Here is a 17571-nt window from a genome sequence, read left to right as displayed (position 1 = left end):
TTAATAAGCAATGGTTTTCATCTCTGTAACAGTGCTGGTAATTACATGTGGAGTAATATATCTCACTATTTGTATAGACAGAGAAATGATCCGATATCAATTCTGTTTTGTATTTCAATTAAACAGAAAACACACACCTTCAAACAAAATATGGAGAAAAGCCAAATCTAGTTATTTCAACACAAAGTAAAATGATGGTTAATTAAAATAAAGTGATGTTTATATAGCAAAGCAAAGCACATTCATCATGTTCACACTGTTGGAAAGATTCATGCCATTCCCTCAGATTTAACACAGATTCGCCTCCAGACATCATTCACAGGATTTGAGGCTGACTTTTACCTGAAAGGACAACAAAAACGACTTGAGAGATTTACAGCAATGTTACGCATCAGACAAATACATCAAATACCGTATCTGATCTCCTCAGAATATTTCTGCTTCAATAAGCCTCCTATATCATTAGTAAGTACAGAAAATGTTCTCTTCTGATACTTTGGAATCACTGACCATTGAAAACACCATTAATTATCATATTAATATCGGAAACAGCCGAGACTGCAGTGTCAGCACAAATACATGGAACAAATAATAAAGCATTCGTCTTACCGGTGTGATGGAGATGTAAGATGTTGAACCACACAGTCACTGCGCATTGTTAGTGGAATGTCTGCTATTGTGAACGTGTCACAGTGAACATCCTCATTGTTTTCAGGACTGGAGGGAACCAGCAAAGCGGTATCAGTGCGGGTCTGAGAGCTGTATACTGTGGAGGGAAAAATGATGGATTAATGATTGGACTGGAAGCGGGATCAGTTCGGGTTTGAGAGCTGTATACTGTTGAGCGAAAGACGATGGATTAATGACTGGACTGAAAGCGGGTTCAGTGCGGGTTATCTATATATGTGTCAATAACGTAGAGGGGACTGGAATTTGGTGGCCTCTGAATGTTTTCCAGCTCCATTCACCGCGTTGTTTTTTTTTTTACCGCTGGGTGATAGCAGATAAAATGGATCAGCTGGTGACTGTGGGAGTTTAACTCACCAAGAGTGGAGAGATCACCGCCGGCACTTGTCAGTGTGAAGAGATCATCAGGACCACTGTCCAGCAAAAAGTGCCCATCCTGAGTGTCAATGGCTCCAATATCAACGTCATCATAATCAGCGGGAACCAGACCTGAGAGGAAATAATGATTTTCACTGAAAATAAATGGTAACACTGAATGCTTAGAATTATATTATTAGACGTCAGTATACACGGGCCGGCCAGGGTAGACTGTGATCTTCAACTGTCGTGAGATTAGAGGCTGGCGAATGGTGGGAACTTGTCGTGTCTCGACAGGTAAGTCATCGCTCATGCTATGTTTAAAATGCAGCCTGCAATCGACTGAAAGGAACGGCAGAGTAGGACATTGGTTGGGAGACTGGCAACCTGCATGTTTGGCAGATGGCAGCAGCCAGAGCAAGGGTGGCGCCCAGGTTTTCGCATGCCTCCATGGAAGTGCTCCTTCAGACAGAAAGGGAAAGGAGGGAAGCGCTTTTTCATCGGGACGGGAGGAGGAGGCCAGCTAGGCAGGTGGGGAGGGCGGCGGCATGGCAGGAGATTGAGCAGGAGGTAACCAGCTGTGACGTGGTCCCATGTAAGAGGTTTCAGTGCAGAAACAGAATCAATGCCCTGATGTAGTATGGCAAGGTGAGTGCAGTGCCTAACATTAAGCTGACGGCCTCAAATGTCAGAAAAGATGAAAATATATTTGGGGAAGGGGTGCCCCCACTCATTGGTTCAGATCCTCCTCCATCATCGTGCACAGCTCAGTGACCGCCTCCCTGTAGAGGCACAATCTTCAGTGACACTGCTGCTCTGACATTTGCAGGAAGCAGAACCTCAGATGGTAAACCCTCTCTGATGGGTCGCATCTTCTGCACTCAAGAAGCTGCTTGCGTGCTACTGTGAGACCTGCTCGCCCACCCTCTCTTCCAGCGTCATGTTCCTTGTGCCTCTCTGGGTGCTGCAGCCCAAATCTCGCGGACTACAGTTCTCTCCATCTCTGATGCTCCTCCACAATGGGAGACCTCAAAACAGGAGTGGATGACATCTATTGTAAATTGTTGCACTCATTTCTCAATGCCTCCACTCTTTTCACTTTGCATACATATGTTGCAAGTCGGAGAGGATGCTCATCCTGAATACTTCTGTTGTGATCGCCAAGATCGGTCAGCCTCCAGATTGCCAATAACGTGATTCAGTATCTCTCGCCCTCCCTCCAGTGCCACAATGCTTTTCACAGCCAAAACTGACCTTCCTCTGAGCTTCCGCCTCCGTGTAGATGGCGAGTCTCTGAAAGCTGTTGTTGTCGCCCGCCTTTCACTAATTTGTGAATAGTTCAGAAAATTGCCATAAATTTCCTGTATTATAGGCTCAGTTATCTGCCCAGAGCCTTATAGTGCAGCCTCCACCCACCAGCTCTGCCGACTCTGGGAATATCACCTAACAGTGTAAAGATGTCGAGCTTCCTTTGCACCGCTATCCAGTGGCAATTTCCCTCCCAATCTGCAGCCAATGTGTAATAAAATTCTGCCCTCCGTATTAAAGTCACATGTATCCCGTTGAATCACCTATCTAACATGCACACAAATTTCACATTTCACTGCCCAGACAACAGTGCCAGAAAACATCATGAACTGAAAGTTTAATTCCATTATACTACTGGGTGCAATCGGGATGGTTTTGTAGAAATCCAAATTATTTCTCCATTTTTTAAAACTAAAATCAATCAGCAAATCTCCATGTTTTCAGCAGCATCATTTTACAGCGAGTAAGTTCTGATATATTTCAATGTTAATTTTAGATAGCAGACAGCGTGATGGATTAAAAAGCCTGATGATGACAAGTAAAAATGTACCCACCCTGAATACTGGAGGAGTTCCCTTCAGAATTTTCTGATCCAGGATCCGTGTCACCCAAACTGTGACTGGTGTAATATTCAATCTGATTGAGGGACTCAATGTAATCAGTAACTGTTAAACACAAACATGGATGGTTATTGGAGAGATTGAGTGGGACGTTCGAGCAAATAACAATAAACCGTCATCATCTGATGACAATGTACTGGGACTTTGTATCTGACACGATTGTGGAACATTCATCACAGGGACTGCAGTGGTTCAGGAGCATCTTGGGATGGACCAATAATGTTGGCTCATACAGCGAGCAGTTAAAACAATACACAGTACAGCTGGTCGTTCAGATTTCAGACATCAGCGCAGAAACAACAGTGAAAAAATAGTCAGTTAGCACAGTTTCTTAATTCAGATCCCTCCACCCTGTCCCCATCTCTTTCCATTTTAGAGTCTCAAATGGCCGATGTTGGCTCCAAAACCGAACCCCACCCCGGATAATGGGGCAGAAAAGAGTGCAAGGAGGCTAATAACGGATTTGTTCTTAAAGTCATAGAGTCGTACAGCATAGAAACAGGCCCTTCGGCCCATCGCGTCCATGCCGACCATAACGAATATCTATACTAATCCCACCTACCTGCATTAATTCCATATCCCTACATGCATTGCTCATTCAAGTACCTGTCCAGATGCCTCTTAAATGTTGCTACTTTTCCTGTCTCCACCACCTCCTCAGGCAGCTAATTCCAGATACCCACTATTCTTTGTGTGAAACATTTACCCCTTTGATCCCCTTTAAACCTCCTCCCTCTCACCTTAAATCTATGCCGTCTAGTTTTAGTCACCCTTAACATGGGAAACAGACTCTGGCTAACTATCCTATCTATACGTCTCATAATTTAACATACCTCTATCATGTCCCTTCTCAGCCTCCTTCGTCCAGGGAAAACAGACCCAGCCTATCCAATCTCTCTTTCTAACTCAAGTCCTCCAAACCAGCTAACATCTTTGTGAATCTTTTCTGAACCCTCTCCAGCTTAATCACATCTTTCCTGTAGTCTGGCGACCAGAACTGCACACAGTACACCTAGTGCGGCCGAACCAACGCTATGTACCACTGAAACATGACGTCCCACATCTTGTACTCAATGGCTCGGCCAATGAAGGCAAGCATGCCATATGCCTTCTTCACCACCCTGTCTACCTGTGTTGCCACTTTCAGGGAACTATGTACTTGCACCCCAAGGTCTTTCTGCTCAGCAACACTCCCACGGCCCTGCCATTCACTGTATATGTCCTGCCCTGGTTTAACTTCCCAAAATGCATCACTTCGCACTTGTCTGCGTTAAATTCAATTTGCCAATCCCTTGCCCACTTTTCCAGTTGATCTACATCCTGTTGTAACCGGCCTCTGATCTGAAAAACAACCCTCCACCACTACCCTCTGCCTCCTATCATTAAGCCAATATTGTATCCAATTGGCTACCTCTCCCTGGATCCCATGTGTTTGAACCTTTAGGAGCAACCTACCATGCAGGACCTTGTCAAAGGCCTTGCCAAAGTTCATGTAGATATCGTCCACCGCCCTGCCCTCGTCAATCCTCTTGGTCACCTCCTCAAAAACCTCAATCAAATACGTGAGACATGATTTCCCACGCACAAAGCCATGCTGACTATCCCTAATCAAACCTTGCCTTTCCAAATGCTTGTAAATCCTCTCTCTCAGAATCCCACCAATGATGTAAGGCTCACCAGCCTGTAGTTCGCTGGCTTATCCCTGCTTCCCTTCTTAAATAAAGGCACAACGTTAGCCATCCTCCAGTCTTCCGATACCTCACCTGTGGCTAACAATGACATAAAAATATCTTCCAGTGCCCCAGCAATCTCCTCCTTTGCTTCCTATAGCATCCTAGGATACACCTGGTCAGGCCCTGGAGATTTATCCACCTTAATGCGCTTCAAAACCTCCAACACCTCCTCCTTTGTAATGTTGATATGCTGCAGGATATCTTTTCTCTCCCTTGAACTCACTAGCTTCCATAACCTTCTGCACGGTAAATACAAACTAAAGTATTCATTTAAGACCGCGCCCATTTCCCATGTCTCCACACATCGATTCCCACACTGATCCTTAAGGGGACCGACTCACTCCCCAGTTACGCTTTTACTCTTAATATACTTCTCGAATCTTTTATGATTCTCCGTTATCTTAGCTGCCAGGGAAATCGTCTTTGTGTGTTTTGTTGTAAACTGAGTAATTTATCTCAATGGTTAAATCGCCCTGCAAATACAGTTCAGGACAGAACTTATATCGGTATGGTAATGTTGCTGCCCCAGTATCATGAAGCAGAATTTGTAGATTTCATGTTAAACTTCAGAATACAAGGTGTTAGAATAAGTTTCTTGGTGGAAACCACCGATTTCAGGTAAGGAATTCCTGATGGGAAAGTGTTTCTGATCCAGAATTCCAGTCACCAAGAAAAATAAAATCTGAGTCAATGTGACTATCTCCTTCTGAGAGCAGTGATTATTTATGGTCTAGTTTAAATCGAATGAAATGACATGATAGTTATAAACAAATAGAAATCACGTTCTTTCAGCATTAGCGGCGGGTGGGAATCTTCCCAAACCCATTGCTCATCTTACTATACTCACAGAAAGACACACTCGCACTGTGACAGGGCTCCTTCACATGGTGATAGTGAGCAGATTTCTGACAGTGTTCAGTCAGTAACCTGACTATTAAAATGGGGTATTTAAGCGGAAGTGACATTTGTCTAGTGAAAATTCGGTATGAAATATAAAATACAGACCTGAACGCCGGACCTGATAGGAATCCTTGCCAGGTGGAATATTCCCAATCTCTTCATAAATTGCTTGGTACAAACCAGCCAGTGAACCCTTGCCGCTAGTGACAGAACCTGTCAGGTGGATGGTGGGGAGATTAAAGTTTAGTTGCAACCCATGAGCGTTTAACAGTAAATTATCTGCGAACACTTCCAAAATGGCAGAGATTGTGATAGTAAAGAGATAAAGCCAGGTATTGTGAATGCGGAGTAGTTTTATTGTCCGTATTTGTGCATATGTCTTTGTGTCTATTTTTCTACATACTCATATGTTCACCTGCAGCAGACTGGGGACAAATGTGTTCACTGAGGAAAAGTTCAATCAAGTTTGTCAGAAACGATCTCCCCTCACAAAGCCATGCTACTATCCCCGATTAATGCCTGCCTCTCCAAGTGGAGATTAATCCTGTTCTTCTGAATTTTTCCCAATAGTTTCCCTACCACTGATGTTAGATTCATCTGCCTGTAATTACCTGGTTTATCCCTGCTACCCTTCTTGAATAATGGTACCGCATTCACTGTCCTTCAGTCCTCTGATACATCTCCTGTCCCAGAGAGGATTTGAAAATGTGTGGCAAAGCCCCTGCTATCTCCTCCCTTATCTCACATAGCAGCCTGGGTCACATCTCATCTGGGTCTGGGGATTTATCCATTTTATGCCCACTAAAACAGCTGATACTTCCTACCTTTCAATGATAATTTGTTCAAGTATATCACAATCCCATTCCCTGATCTCGACACCTACATGGGTCGTCTCCATGGTGAATACAGATGAAAAATAATCATTTAAAGTCTAATCTACATCCTCCGACTCCACACACTGATGGCCACTAATCGGCGGTAATCTTATCCTCTTGCCCTTAATATACTTCAAAAAGACTTGGGATTGTCCTTCATCTTGCTCCCCAGTGTTTTTGCATGTCCCCTCTTCGCTCTCCTAATTACTTTTTTAAATACCCCCTACACTTCCTATACTCCTCTAGGGCCTCCACTGTTTTCAGCTCACTGATTCTGCCATTAAACTCCTTTTTGTTCCTTATCCAATCCTCTAAATCCCTTGACATCCAGGGTCTCCTGGACTTGTTGGTCCTACTCTTCAAGGTTAGGGGAACATGCTGGCTCTGAGCTCTCACTATTTCCTTTTTGAAGATAAGAGACCATGGGATCCAGAGCAATTTGACAAAGTGGATCCACAATTGGCCTAGTGGCAGGAGGCAGAGGGTGATGGTCAAAAGTTGTTTTTGTGAGTGGAAGCCAGTGACCAGTGGTGTACTACAGGAATCGATGCTGGGACCCTTGCTGTTTGCACTGTACCTTTAGATGTAAATACAGGAGGTATGATCAGTAAGTTTGCAGATAACACGAAAATTGCTGATGTCGTAGACAGTGAGGAGGAACGCCTTATATTACAGGACGAAATAGATGTGCTGGTAAGATGGATGGTGTCCGAGCAAATGGAATTTAATCCTGAGAAGTGTGAGGTGATGCATTTTGGGAGGACATTCAAGGCAAGGGAATATACAATGGATGGTAGGACACTAGGGAGTCCAGAAGGTCAGTGGGACCTTGGTGGACTTGTTCATGATCACTGAAGGCAGAAGCACAGGGAGATAAGGTGGTGAGGAAGGACATATGGGATACTTGCCTTTATTAGCCGAGGCATAGCATATAAGAGCAGGAAGACTATGATGGAGCTCTATGAAATGCTAGTTAGGCCACAGCTGGAGTACTGTGTACAGTTCTGGGCACCACACGATAGGATTGATGTGATTGCACGGGAGAGGATGCTGAGGAGATTCACCAGGATGTTGCCTGGGCTGGAGCATTTCAGTTCTGTAGAGAGACTGGATAGGCTAGGGTTGTATTCTTTAGCGCAGAGAAGGCTGAGGGGAAACCTGATTGAACTTTACTAAATTACGAAGGGCATTGATAGGATAGATAGGAAGAAACGTTTTCCTTTAGCAGAGGGGTCAGTTGCCTGGGGACATGGATTCAACATAAGGGGCAGGAAGTTTAGTGGGGATTTGAGGAAAAAAATATTCACCCAGAGGATGTGGAGTCTGGAACACACTGCCTGAAGAGATGGTGGAGGCAGGAACCCTCACAACATTTAAGGTATTTAGATGAGCACGCGAAACACCATAGCATACAAGGCTAAGGGCCGAGTGCTGGAAAATGGGATTAGAATAGATAAGTGCTTGATGGCCAGCACATGCACAATGGGCTGAAGGGCTAGTTTCTGTGCTGTATAACTCTATTACTCTATGACTCGATGACCTGATCTGCTTCTTGTGTCCGTTTGTAAACTACTGCCAGTCTAGTGAGGTTAGAAAGCTTGATCGTATCAGCTTTTGGACTGTCTTGTTTCAGAGTCTGTTCTAGTCGGGTCCTCGACAGAGATAACAGGCCGATGCTGTCCGAGCTTTCAAATCTTTCTGAGTAAGAGAGAGAGCTATTTCTATAAGAACTCTATGTTATTATGGAAAGTGTTTTTTATTAAGAGGCCCATTTCTTATAATAAATCAGGAGTGTGTTAGTTGGGTGAAATATGAGTGGAAGCGTTGTTTTGGAATGTAGAATCACCGCTGGTGAATGCAGAAGGTCCTATACAAATTTCATTTGTCAAAATAACAGGCAGACCCGGTTAGACAGCTCGAGATTGGATGCCCAGAGCCAGAATCTGAAGGGCTGGATTTGATACCCAATGGATGAAGGAAGATTTAAAAGTCAAATAAATAGCTGAATGCACAGCCCAGAAATTCCAATCAAATTTCTTGATCCATTGTTACAATAAGTAAATTCTTCCAGAGTTTCATGTATTATGTGATGAACTCTCACAGTGAATGTGGACACTTCAAATCACTCTCCAGTTTAAATGTCACCTTTCACTATTTGCGAGCACGTTGAATTGAGAAAATCAGCAAAAATAATTACAATATGTTTCTAACAAGGCCACTTGACGGTTCATAGAAAGCTGCAATGAACGAGAGTTTTGGCAGTATATGACACAATATCTGGGATTTTGTGTTGGATCCGCGGTAAGATATGAGCCTCACCTCTTCTGATTGAATTTTTCTGTATAACCACCATCAGTGAGATGAACACACAGATTAGCAGGACTCCGAAGCAGACCGCAACTAGGATGGAAGTTGTTTTATATCCCTGTTCTTGATGACAACAAGAAAGCTTTAATACAGACACAGTCCGTCTTGCATGATAAAATATTTATATAAGTATTTAATAATTATATCCACTGCTTCCGGGCAATGAGTTGGGCTGAACATTCCCCAGTATGTGTGGTACACATTGCACCAGAGGAAAGTGTGAGCCAATCTAAATTACAGAGACAGTGCCCCCATGTTTCTGATCAGTACAGGACAGTTCAGGTACAGTCAGAAACTGGGATTAGCGGATTTTCAACCGGACCATTTGAAATATGCGGCGAGGAAATTTTTTTTCCAGTCAGTGAGCACATGCTTATAGTATCTTGAGGAAATGACAACAATACCAATTCAACTAATACAAACCCGAACGCTAGCTGGAATACTAATAATGGTAAGTACCTGCAGATGAGGACGGGAAAACAATCGGAGGCACATCGAGTCCTGTGGAATATATTGTACAAAACGTTCAGGAGGATTTCAGCACTTTCCATTTAAACGATAAATATTGTTCTTAATTTCCGAACTAATGAGTCAATTTAACAAAACAAGGCACCCTATCCCCACTCTCCAAACCCTGCCACCCTCACCGGAACTAATCACACTGGCATCTTCCTTGTGATCACAGTCAGACTGAGCCGGCGATGAAGAAGGACAGTCGGCCAGAGAAGATTCGCTTCCAGTGCATTTCACCTCATCCAGCCAGATAACACCGTCACCCTGGGAAAAAGTAGCTCCTCCTGGGGCCAAAAGAGCGTGACCACAATCCAGCTGTCTGCAGACAACATTGGCATCGGCCAGATCCCAGGAGTCATCACACAGCGTGCCCCAGCTGTTATTGCACAATATCTCAACTCTCCCGGAGCAGTTGGTGTTACCTCCAAACAGGCGCAACCAATGTCCAGAATCTGGCAAAGAGAATCAATGGTTATTATTGATGTAGTATAAGAAAGAAGTACATGTCAGATAGTTGGTATAATAAAGAGGAAGTAGCATCTGGTGAAAGCCCACGTTTACAATCATATTCTCGAATGCAGTCCTTTGATCTGTGGGGCTGCTCCTCAGTTACTTTTGCTTCTGTTGAGAAGAGAAACATGCTGACTGTATCACACACCAATGTTTGAAATGACACTCGCACATTTAGAGGATTGTTGTGTTACCTGAACAAACAACACCAGCATCCTCCCTGTGTTCACAGTTGTGTTTACCCCACGGTTCTGTTTGACATTGCCAAAGGAACGATTCGTGTGAAATACATTCCATCCCATCGAGCCAAATGGGTCCGGATCCTTCTCCGAATGACTGAGCATAATAATCGATATAACTGTGGGGACCACACTGTAATTGTTTACAGATCACTTCTGCAACACGTTCAACAAGTGTATCCGAGCACACTGTTCCCCAGGTGCCATTGTAGAACACTTCCACTCTCCCCTCACAGCGATGCTTCCCGTTCACCATCCGCAGCTCTTTGTGCTCTGTCAATGACACACGAAATATCCAGATGGTTAGATTGATAACTCGTTGTATGTTCATACTGCACAGCTCAACACATGCTGCACCGGTTGTGTTCACTGATTTCCAGTAATTATATTAGAAAAGCGATAGAAAAACACCGACAGCCCATAAAGTAATAAAGAATAATCAACACGGATTTCACAACAGAAAAGACAAACAACGTTATTGAATTCTTTGAAGAAGTTACAGAAAGATAACAGGGATAATGCAGTCGATGTAATATGCATGTTTTTTTTCAGAAGGCCTCTGACAAGGATTATGACTGAGGTCAGAGCCTGTGAAGTCAAGAGATCAGTGCAAGAATGATAGGAAACCAGCTACAAAGCACACCGTCCAGGTACAATGTGGTAACCCAGAATGGTGGAAGTTGGGAAGTGGTGTTCCACAGGGCTGGGGTCACTGCTGCTCAACATTTACATGAACGATTTGGATTTAGACAAGGGAGACTTAATTTCAAAATTTAAGATGACGCAATTTGGGGATATAGTTAACACTAAGAAAGACAGAGACAAAATACGGGAAGACGTTAATAAACGGGCCGAATGGGCATACAATTGCTAAATAAGTTGAATAGAGATAAGTCTAAGGTGCTCAGTGTTGACAGGAAGAATAAAGAGGCCACGTACGTCTTGTAAAATAAGAGTCAAAATGATAAAGATCAGCTAAGAGACCTCGGGATACAGAGGCACTAATCACTTCTGAAGTGACAGAGACCGAAGCTAGTGACCATAAATATAGGATAATCACGAATAAATCTAATAAGAAATTCAGGAGAATTTGTTTGTTTTTTTACCTAGGGAGTGGTTTGAATTTTGAATTCCGAACACATGCAATTGCTGAGGTGATTTGCACTGATGCCTTTAAAGTAAAGCTATACAGGTACATGAGGCAGAAAGAAGCAGGAGGATATGCAAAGAGGGTTAGGTGCAATGATGTGGGGTGATACTCGTGGGCAACGTAAACACCACATTGACCAGTTAGTCCGAATGGCCAGATTCCGTGCTGTCCATTGTATGTAATTCGAAGCCATATCTTCCCTGTGAAACCACGTGCACAACACTACGGAAAATGGGCACATGGAAGCACCTTTACCTGAACACATGATCCTCACATCTTCTTTATGAGAACAGTCGTGGTTACCCCACGATGTTGAGGGACATTCCCAGAGAAATGATTCGTTACCGGAACACGTCAGTTCATCCAACCAAACTGGCCCTGAGCCTGGTCCACAAGATGCAGGAAGTGCCAGGTCCAATGCCTTTCCACAACCCAGCTGTTTGCAAACCACGTCAGCGTCCGCCAGATCCCAGGAATCATCACAAACTGAGCCCCAAGTCCCATTGTAATAAATCTCCACTCGGCCAGTACATGGGCTTCCACCGTCAGACAGCCTTAACTGCACGTGGTCTGTTGGATAACAGTACATGAGGATTATACTTTCAATAGACATTCACATCATCACTCAATACAACTGATTTTACCATCACCAGCTCAAAAAAAGAACGTTAAATGCACCTGTGACAGGTAAATAAAACGAGACAACAGAATATCTGTTTACACTTACTTCTTACATAGAATGTAAAGAACAGCAATGTTTCAGATATGCTATTACATATGGCTTTGACAAGTTCTGATCTCCAGTTCCTCTTTTATGTTTTGAACGCTGTGTACGGTGTCAAACAGGCAATCACTCACACGATTAACAGTTAATTTATACTCATGTTATATAACTGTATCTGTTCCTTGTCCATGTATGTTACCCTTATTTGTTATCTTGGTCAGACATTTACTGCCATCTCCTATTTCCCTCATCTTCAATTACAAGTGACTTGCATTTATCTAGCGCCATTAACGTAATGAAACATCCCAAGGCGCGATACAGGAGTGATATCAAATAAATTTTAACACAGAGCACAGAAAAATATATTAGGTCAGATGACCAAAAGCTAAGTAAAAGAGTTAGTTTTTATGGAACGTCTTAAAGCAGGAAAGACTGGTTGACAGGCAGAGATATTTAAGCAAGTAATTCTAGAGCATGTGACCTTCGCAAATAAAGGCACGGCCGCCAATGGTGCACAATTAAAACCAGGAATGGTCAAGAAGCCAGAACTGGGAGCTGCCAGTCTGGAGCCGATTGCAAAGACAGGAGCTGTGAGGCCAGGAAGGGATTTGAAACAAGGATGAGAATTTTAAAACCGCTCATTGCTGGGCAAAGTAGGTCAGTGAGCATAGGGCAGATGCCTGAGTGGCAAATGGTCGAGACAGCGGAGCTTGCAGAGGTTGTAACGCGTGATGCCAGCCAGGAGTGCATTAGAATCATCGAGTCTGGAGGGAACAACGCTATCAACAAGACGAGATAAGGGCAAATGCGGGTGATGTCATGGAGGTGAAAATAGACAGTGTTAATGAGGATATGGAGATTTGATAGGAGGATCACCCTGGGGTCAAATATAACACCAAGATTACAAGCTGTCTGGCTGAGTGACAGACAGTTGGCATGGCGAGAAATGGAGTTGGAGACAAGGAAACATGCGGTGGGGACTGATGGTTTCTATCTTTTCAATACAGAGTTGGAGGAATTTTCTGCTGATGCAGTACTGAATGTCAGCCTGGAATTCTGACAGTGTACAGACATTGGAGGGCTCAAGAGTGTTGAATGTGAGGTACAGTTGGATACAGTGAGATACATGTGGAAACTGAGGCTGTGTTTGCGGATATCGCTGAAAGGCAGCATGTAAATGAGTAATGAAGTGTCAAAGGATCGATCCTTTGGTGACACTATAGGTGACTTTGCAGGAGCGGGAATGAAGCCATTGCAGGCCACGTTCTGACCATGACTGCATAGATAATACTAGAACCAGCTGAGTGCAGTCCCACCCAGACGTGTGTTAATGGGGAGGAATTGGAGAAGTATTTCATGATCAATCATATAAAAATTTGAGACAAGTCAAAAAAGAGGAGGTGGAATCGTTTATGTTTGTCACAATCACTTCGGATGTCGTTTGTTTTTGTCCTGTGGTGTGGATAGAAAATTGATTTGCGGAATTGAAACATGCAGCTTCATATAAGATGAGCATGGATTTGGGAGGCGACGACACATTCAAGGACTTTGGCGAGGTATGAACAGTTGGAGCTGGGGCAGTAACCTGCATGGACAGGTGGTCAATGGTTCCTTTCTGAGGAGAGGTGTGATGACTGCTGATTTGAAGGAGAGGAGCCTGAACATGTAGAGAGAGAGAGAGAGAAAGAGAATCGTTAATATAGCCAGCTAACATGGAACCCAGGAAGGGAATGTTTGTGTTCAGTAGTTTAATAGAAATAAGGTGTAGACAGCAAAATGTGGATACCATCAACAGCACAGGTTCAGAGAGAGAGTGAAGGATTCTAGGAGAGAAACAAGAAATGTGAATTCAGGGTGATCGTATGGGATGGGGGTGGGAACTGATAGGAAGTTAGGCCTGATGGGTTGGGGAAGAAAGGGAAGTAGTGTAGGTGACTGAACGGATGTTTTTGAACTTTGTGACAAAAAGTCTATGAGCTCCTCTCAATTATTTTTGGAGTTCAGGGTGGACGAGGCAGGGGAGTGGTTCAGGAGGAAGATTTATGATGGAGAATATTTGCTGTGCGTTTTCTTTGCCTTCCTGGATAATCTTTGTCAAACGGGAGGTTTTAGTGAAGATGAGGAGGACCCAATGATGCTTTATGTGATTGATCCATTCAGGATTATATTACCAGATAGTTCCCCACATGTCACCGTGCCTTTCTGTTTTTTAATTATTTTAGGGAATGTTGGTGTCACTGGCAAGACCAGCAGTTTAATCCACGCTGTTTATTACTTCATTATTACTTTACTACTCCACTTCATATTGGAGAATGTAAGGTCCACAAGTACTACCCTTAAACATCAGCCTTGCAATATGCAGTATCTTCCTGCAGAACTACGTTTTAGGTTTGTATTGATTATTACATTATCATAAATCAATTTAATATCAATAGCATAAGAGAATCACTTACCTTTGTGAGGATGGGACTCTGTCTTTGACAAGGAATATATTTGAGTAATTTTAGATACATAAACCGCATGTCTGAACAGAGAGTATGCAGACCTGTCTGTCCAGACAGACTGCTGCAATTATGTTAAATGAGCAAACGAAACATGTGAGGCACATTAGCAATTGCTATTGTCTGTAAAAAATCAATGAACTAAACGACTAATTCTATCAATATATGACTGTTAGACCGGACCAAAGAGGACAGAAAACAGGATCTCTCTGCAAAATGTTGGACAGGATCAGGAAGCGCCGATGGACAATTGAACGCCAGATGTGTAGACCTCCTGGCTGAACAGAAACCAGTATTTAATCTGGACTGGACAAAAATGATTGGACTAATTGCGTCAGGCACTTTGGAGAATAAACATCAGCAATGTGACCCATCAGATACAGAAGTAGAGGACAAGGAGAAGACACATGGCTTCTGTAGGTGGGTATAAATGTTGGGTGGAGCTTAACATTTACCTAACTGAAGAACAAGATGACATACTCTACTCTGTCCAGTGACTGAGTGTGTTATCACCATTCAGCACTGTAAACTTCTGACGTGAAACGCTGGAATGTATTGATTTCCACAGTGTCCGAAGAAAATGCTTTCTGTAACCAATCGGTATCAAATCTGAATCATTAACGATCTCCTATGTTGTAAGTTCCACATGTCGTATGCAAATAAATGTTCATTGGAACAACCCGAAAACATCTGCCCACACTCAAGCCAAAAGACTTGCAGGTTGTTAGGTAAATTTCCCATTATAAATTGCCCCGAGCGGTGGTAGGGAAATATAGGGACAGATGGGGATGTGGTAGGAATATGGGATTAGTGCAGGATTAGTATAAATGGGTGGTTGATTGTCGGCACAGACTCGGTGGGCCGAAGGGCCTGTTTCAGTGTTGTATCTCTAAACTAAACAAAACTAAACTACACTCTGCATAATGCAACATCCCCAGAACACATGCCTGCATTAACATGCTACACAATGAAACTTTAAAGTGCCTAGTCCAAAACATCTGTCTACTTTTATACACAACCTAATGAAATTTGCATCAGACCAACTCCCACACAGCTACCTCCACTTATATACTATACAGTAGAACTGATTGCAAGTTGGCGCCGGAATTGATACCACAGCTGAGATTCCAATTCCGTATTCTCTTTATCAGAAGGCCGTTATCTTTCACCTCTATCATCACTCACCTCCCTTCCTGCCTCAGCCCATCTGCTGCCGAAATGCTCACCCATGCTTTGTTGCCTGCAGAATCGAATATTTCAATGTTCTCCTGGGCGATCACCCATCTTGCATCCTCCAGAAACATCAGCTCATCCAAGGTTTTGTTGCCTGCCCGACATGAAGCCCCTCTCAGGAACGCCATGGCACTCTGCGATCAATACCTAGAGTTTCCAAATATGATCTTCCTGTTCAGACACCTTCATGCTCTCCCCCTGCATCAGTATAACCGTCTCCAGCCTGAATCATTTCAGGAGCTCTGCTTTTTTCTGAATACAGCTTCTTGTACTTCACCCACTTCAATTGCCACAACTTTCAGTTTTGCCTTTAACCATCTAACCCCCAGATCTGAATTTCCACCAGAAATATTTCCGTGTCTCCGGCTCTTCAAATCCAACCATCTGACTAAGAATTTCGTCACCCACTCTAACATCTCTTTGTTTGGTTCTGTGTCAGTTTTCTCTCTGTTTACATTCCTGTTAAACCCCTTGTGATGTATGTGTTAATTGAAATTTCTGTAATACAAACGTTCTTGCTGTCTAATTGTGTCCGTGTCCTCTCTCTCTGTACACCACCCCAGCTCCCCGACCGCCCACCATCCTCTCCCACTCTCCTCGAGTGAAATTACTGGTTTGAGAAACCCAGGAACAAGTAACCGATATTATCACTTTTCTCAGCAGATTAGACATTTCACTTTTATGTTTTTGTAAAAGCAGTGAAGAATTTGCTTACCTGAACACAGGACCCCTACATCCATACTGTCAGTGAGAGACGAATTCAATGTGAATAAGATGCAGTTCTGGAGCTGCAATTCGTTTCCTTCACACTGGACATCATTCACCCAGATGGGTCCTTCACTCTCTCTGTCCTTTGAATAGTTATAAGCGGCTGTCGCTTCACCACAACCCAGCTGTGTACAGACTACGTTGGCATCATTCAGGGTCCAGTGTCTATCTTGCAATCTCCCCCAGCTGCCATTGTAGCAAATCTCCACTCGCCCATCACACCAGCTTCCCCCGTTAGTCAGTCTTAGTGACCAATTTTCATCTACAATATGAAACACATTGAGAATGGTGAAACTGAAGCAAAATATCTCAGAATTTACTGCCACCCGAAAAGTCATTAATATTAATGGTTACTATTCCTGTCATCATTGTTCAGAAGGCTTGTTGAAAGGTTATTTTCAACATTACCTTTTCTCTGTAAATACATTTTAGAGACGTACCGAGTAGCTTATGGTTGCTGAACTGGGGACAGAGGGTAAAATGAACTGCAGGTGATAGCCGAGGGGCTGAAGGTCGTCCTCCTGTCCACATGCACTGATATTCCAGCTCTCGCCCTGTACTTAAAAATTATCAACTTTTCTTCCAATTTATCCTCCTTATATTCACATGGTCCATCTTCAACTCTTCCGTTCTCTTCCTCAACATCTCTGTCTCTGATTCTGGGCATAGGTTATTAACTAATATAAAGAGTAAACCCAGTGACTCTCACAGTTACCATGTCGATGCTTCCTCACACCCCAATTCTTCGAATGACTCTATCACATTTTTTCACTTGCTCCATCTGCAATGTCTGGTGATACAACCTTCCATACCAGTGGTTCCAGATATGTATTCCTTTTTCCTCAACCGAGGACTCTCCTCACCTCCTCATCCACCCACCATGTTTGACAGGGCCCTCAAGCACGTCCATTCCATTCCCCATCCGTCTGCTTTCACCCTTTCCCCCTCCCGGAACAATGATAGGATTCTGATTCTCCTCATCTTCCACTCCATCAGCTTCCATATTCAACAGATCATCTTCCACCATTTCCACCACCTTTAATGTGGTGCCACTACAAAGCACATCTTCCCCTTCCCTCCACGTTT

At 43.4% G+C, this 17571-nt stretch overlaps 1 protein-coding gene and 2 long non-coding RNA genes across 3 annotated transcripts; all 3 read right to left on the bottom strand.

The window, feature by feature from the left end:
• Positions 1-651: 651 nt before the first annotated feature.
• Positions 652-2994, bottom strand: LOC137364945 (uncharacterized). Its single transcript, XR_010973258.1, has 3 exons — positions 2907-2994; positions 1045-1176; positions 652-766 (listed from the first exon to the last, which is right to left on the bottom strand). It is a non-coding gene; the product is annotated as an uncharacterized lncRNA (long non-coding RNA).
• Positions 2995-5738: 2744 nt separating this feature from the next.
• LOC137364946 (uncharacterized) lies at positions 5739-9349 on the bottom strand. The gene is made up of 3 exons (XR_010973259.1): positions 9307-9349; positions 8800-8910; positions 5739-5818 (listed from the first exon to the last, which is right to left on the bottom strand). It is a non-coding gene; the product is annotated as an uncharacterized lncRNA (long non-coding RNA).
• Positions 9350-9373: 24 nt separating this feature from the next.
• On the bottom strand, positions 9374-16474 carry LOC137364939 (scavenger receptor cysteine-rich type 1 protein M130-like). Its single transcript, XM_068027817.1, has 5 exons — positions 16433-16474; positions 11515-11829; positions 10065-10382; positions 9922-9981; positions 9374-9390 (listed from the first exon to the last, which is right to left on the bottom strand). Exons 1-5 carry the CDS (start codon positions 16455-16457, stop codon positions 9374-9376), a joined length of 735 nt encoding a protein of 244 aa, XP_067883918.1. The 5' UTR covers positions 16458-16474.
• Positions 16475-17571: the final 1097 nt, after the last annotated feature.

This window comes from Heterodontus francisci, unplaced genomic scaffold, assembly GCF_036365525.1.
Source record: "Heterodontus francisci isolate sHetFra1 unplaced genomic scaffold, sHetFra1.hap1 HAP1_SCAFFOLD_53, whole genome shotgun sequence".
Classification (NCBI taxonomy): domain Eukaryota; kingdom Metazoa; phylum Chordata; class Chondrichthyes; order Heterodontiformes; family Heterodontidae; genus Heterodontus; species Heterodontus francisci.
The sequence above is the reverse complement of the archived record's forward strand: the minus strand, read 5'-3'. Positions and strand labels throughout refer to the sequence as shown.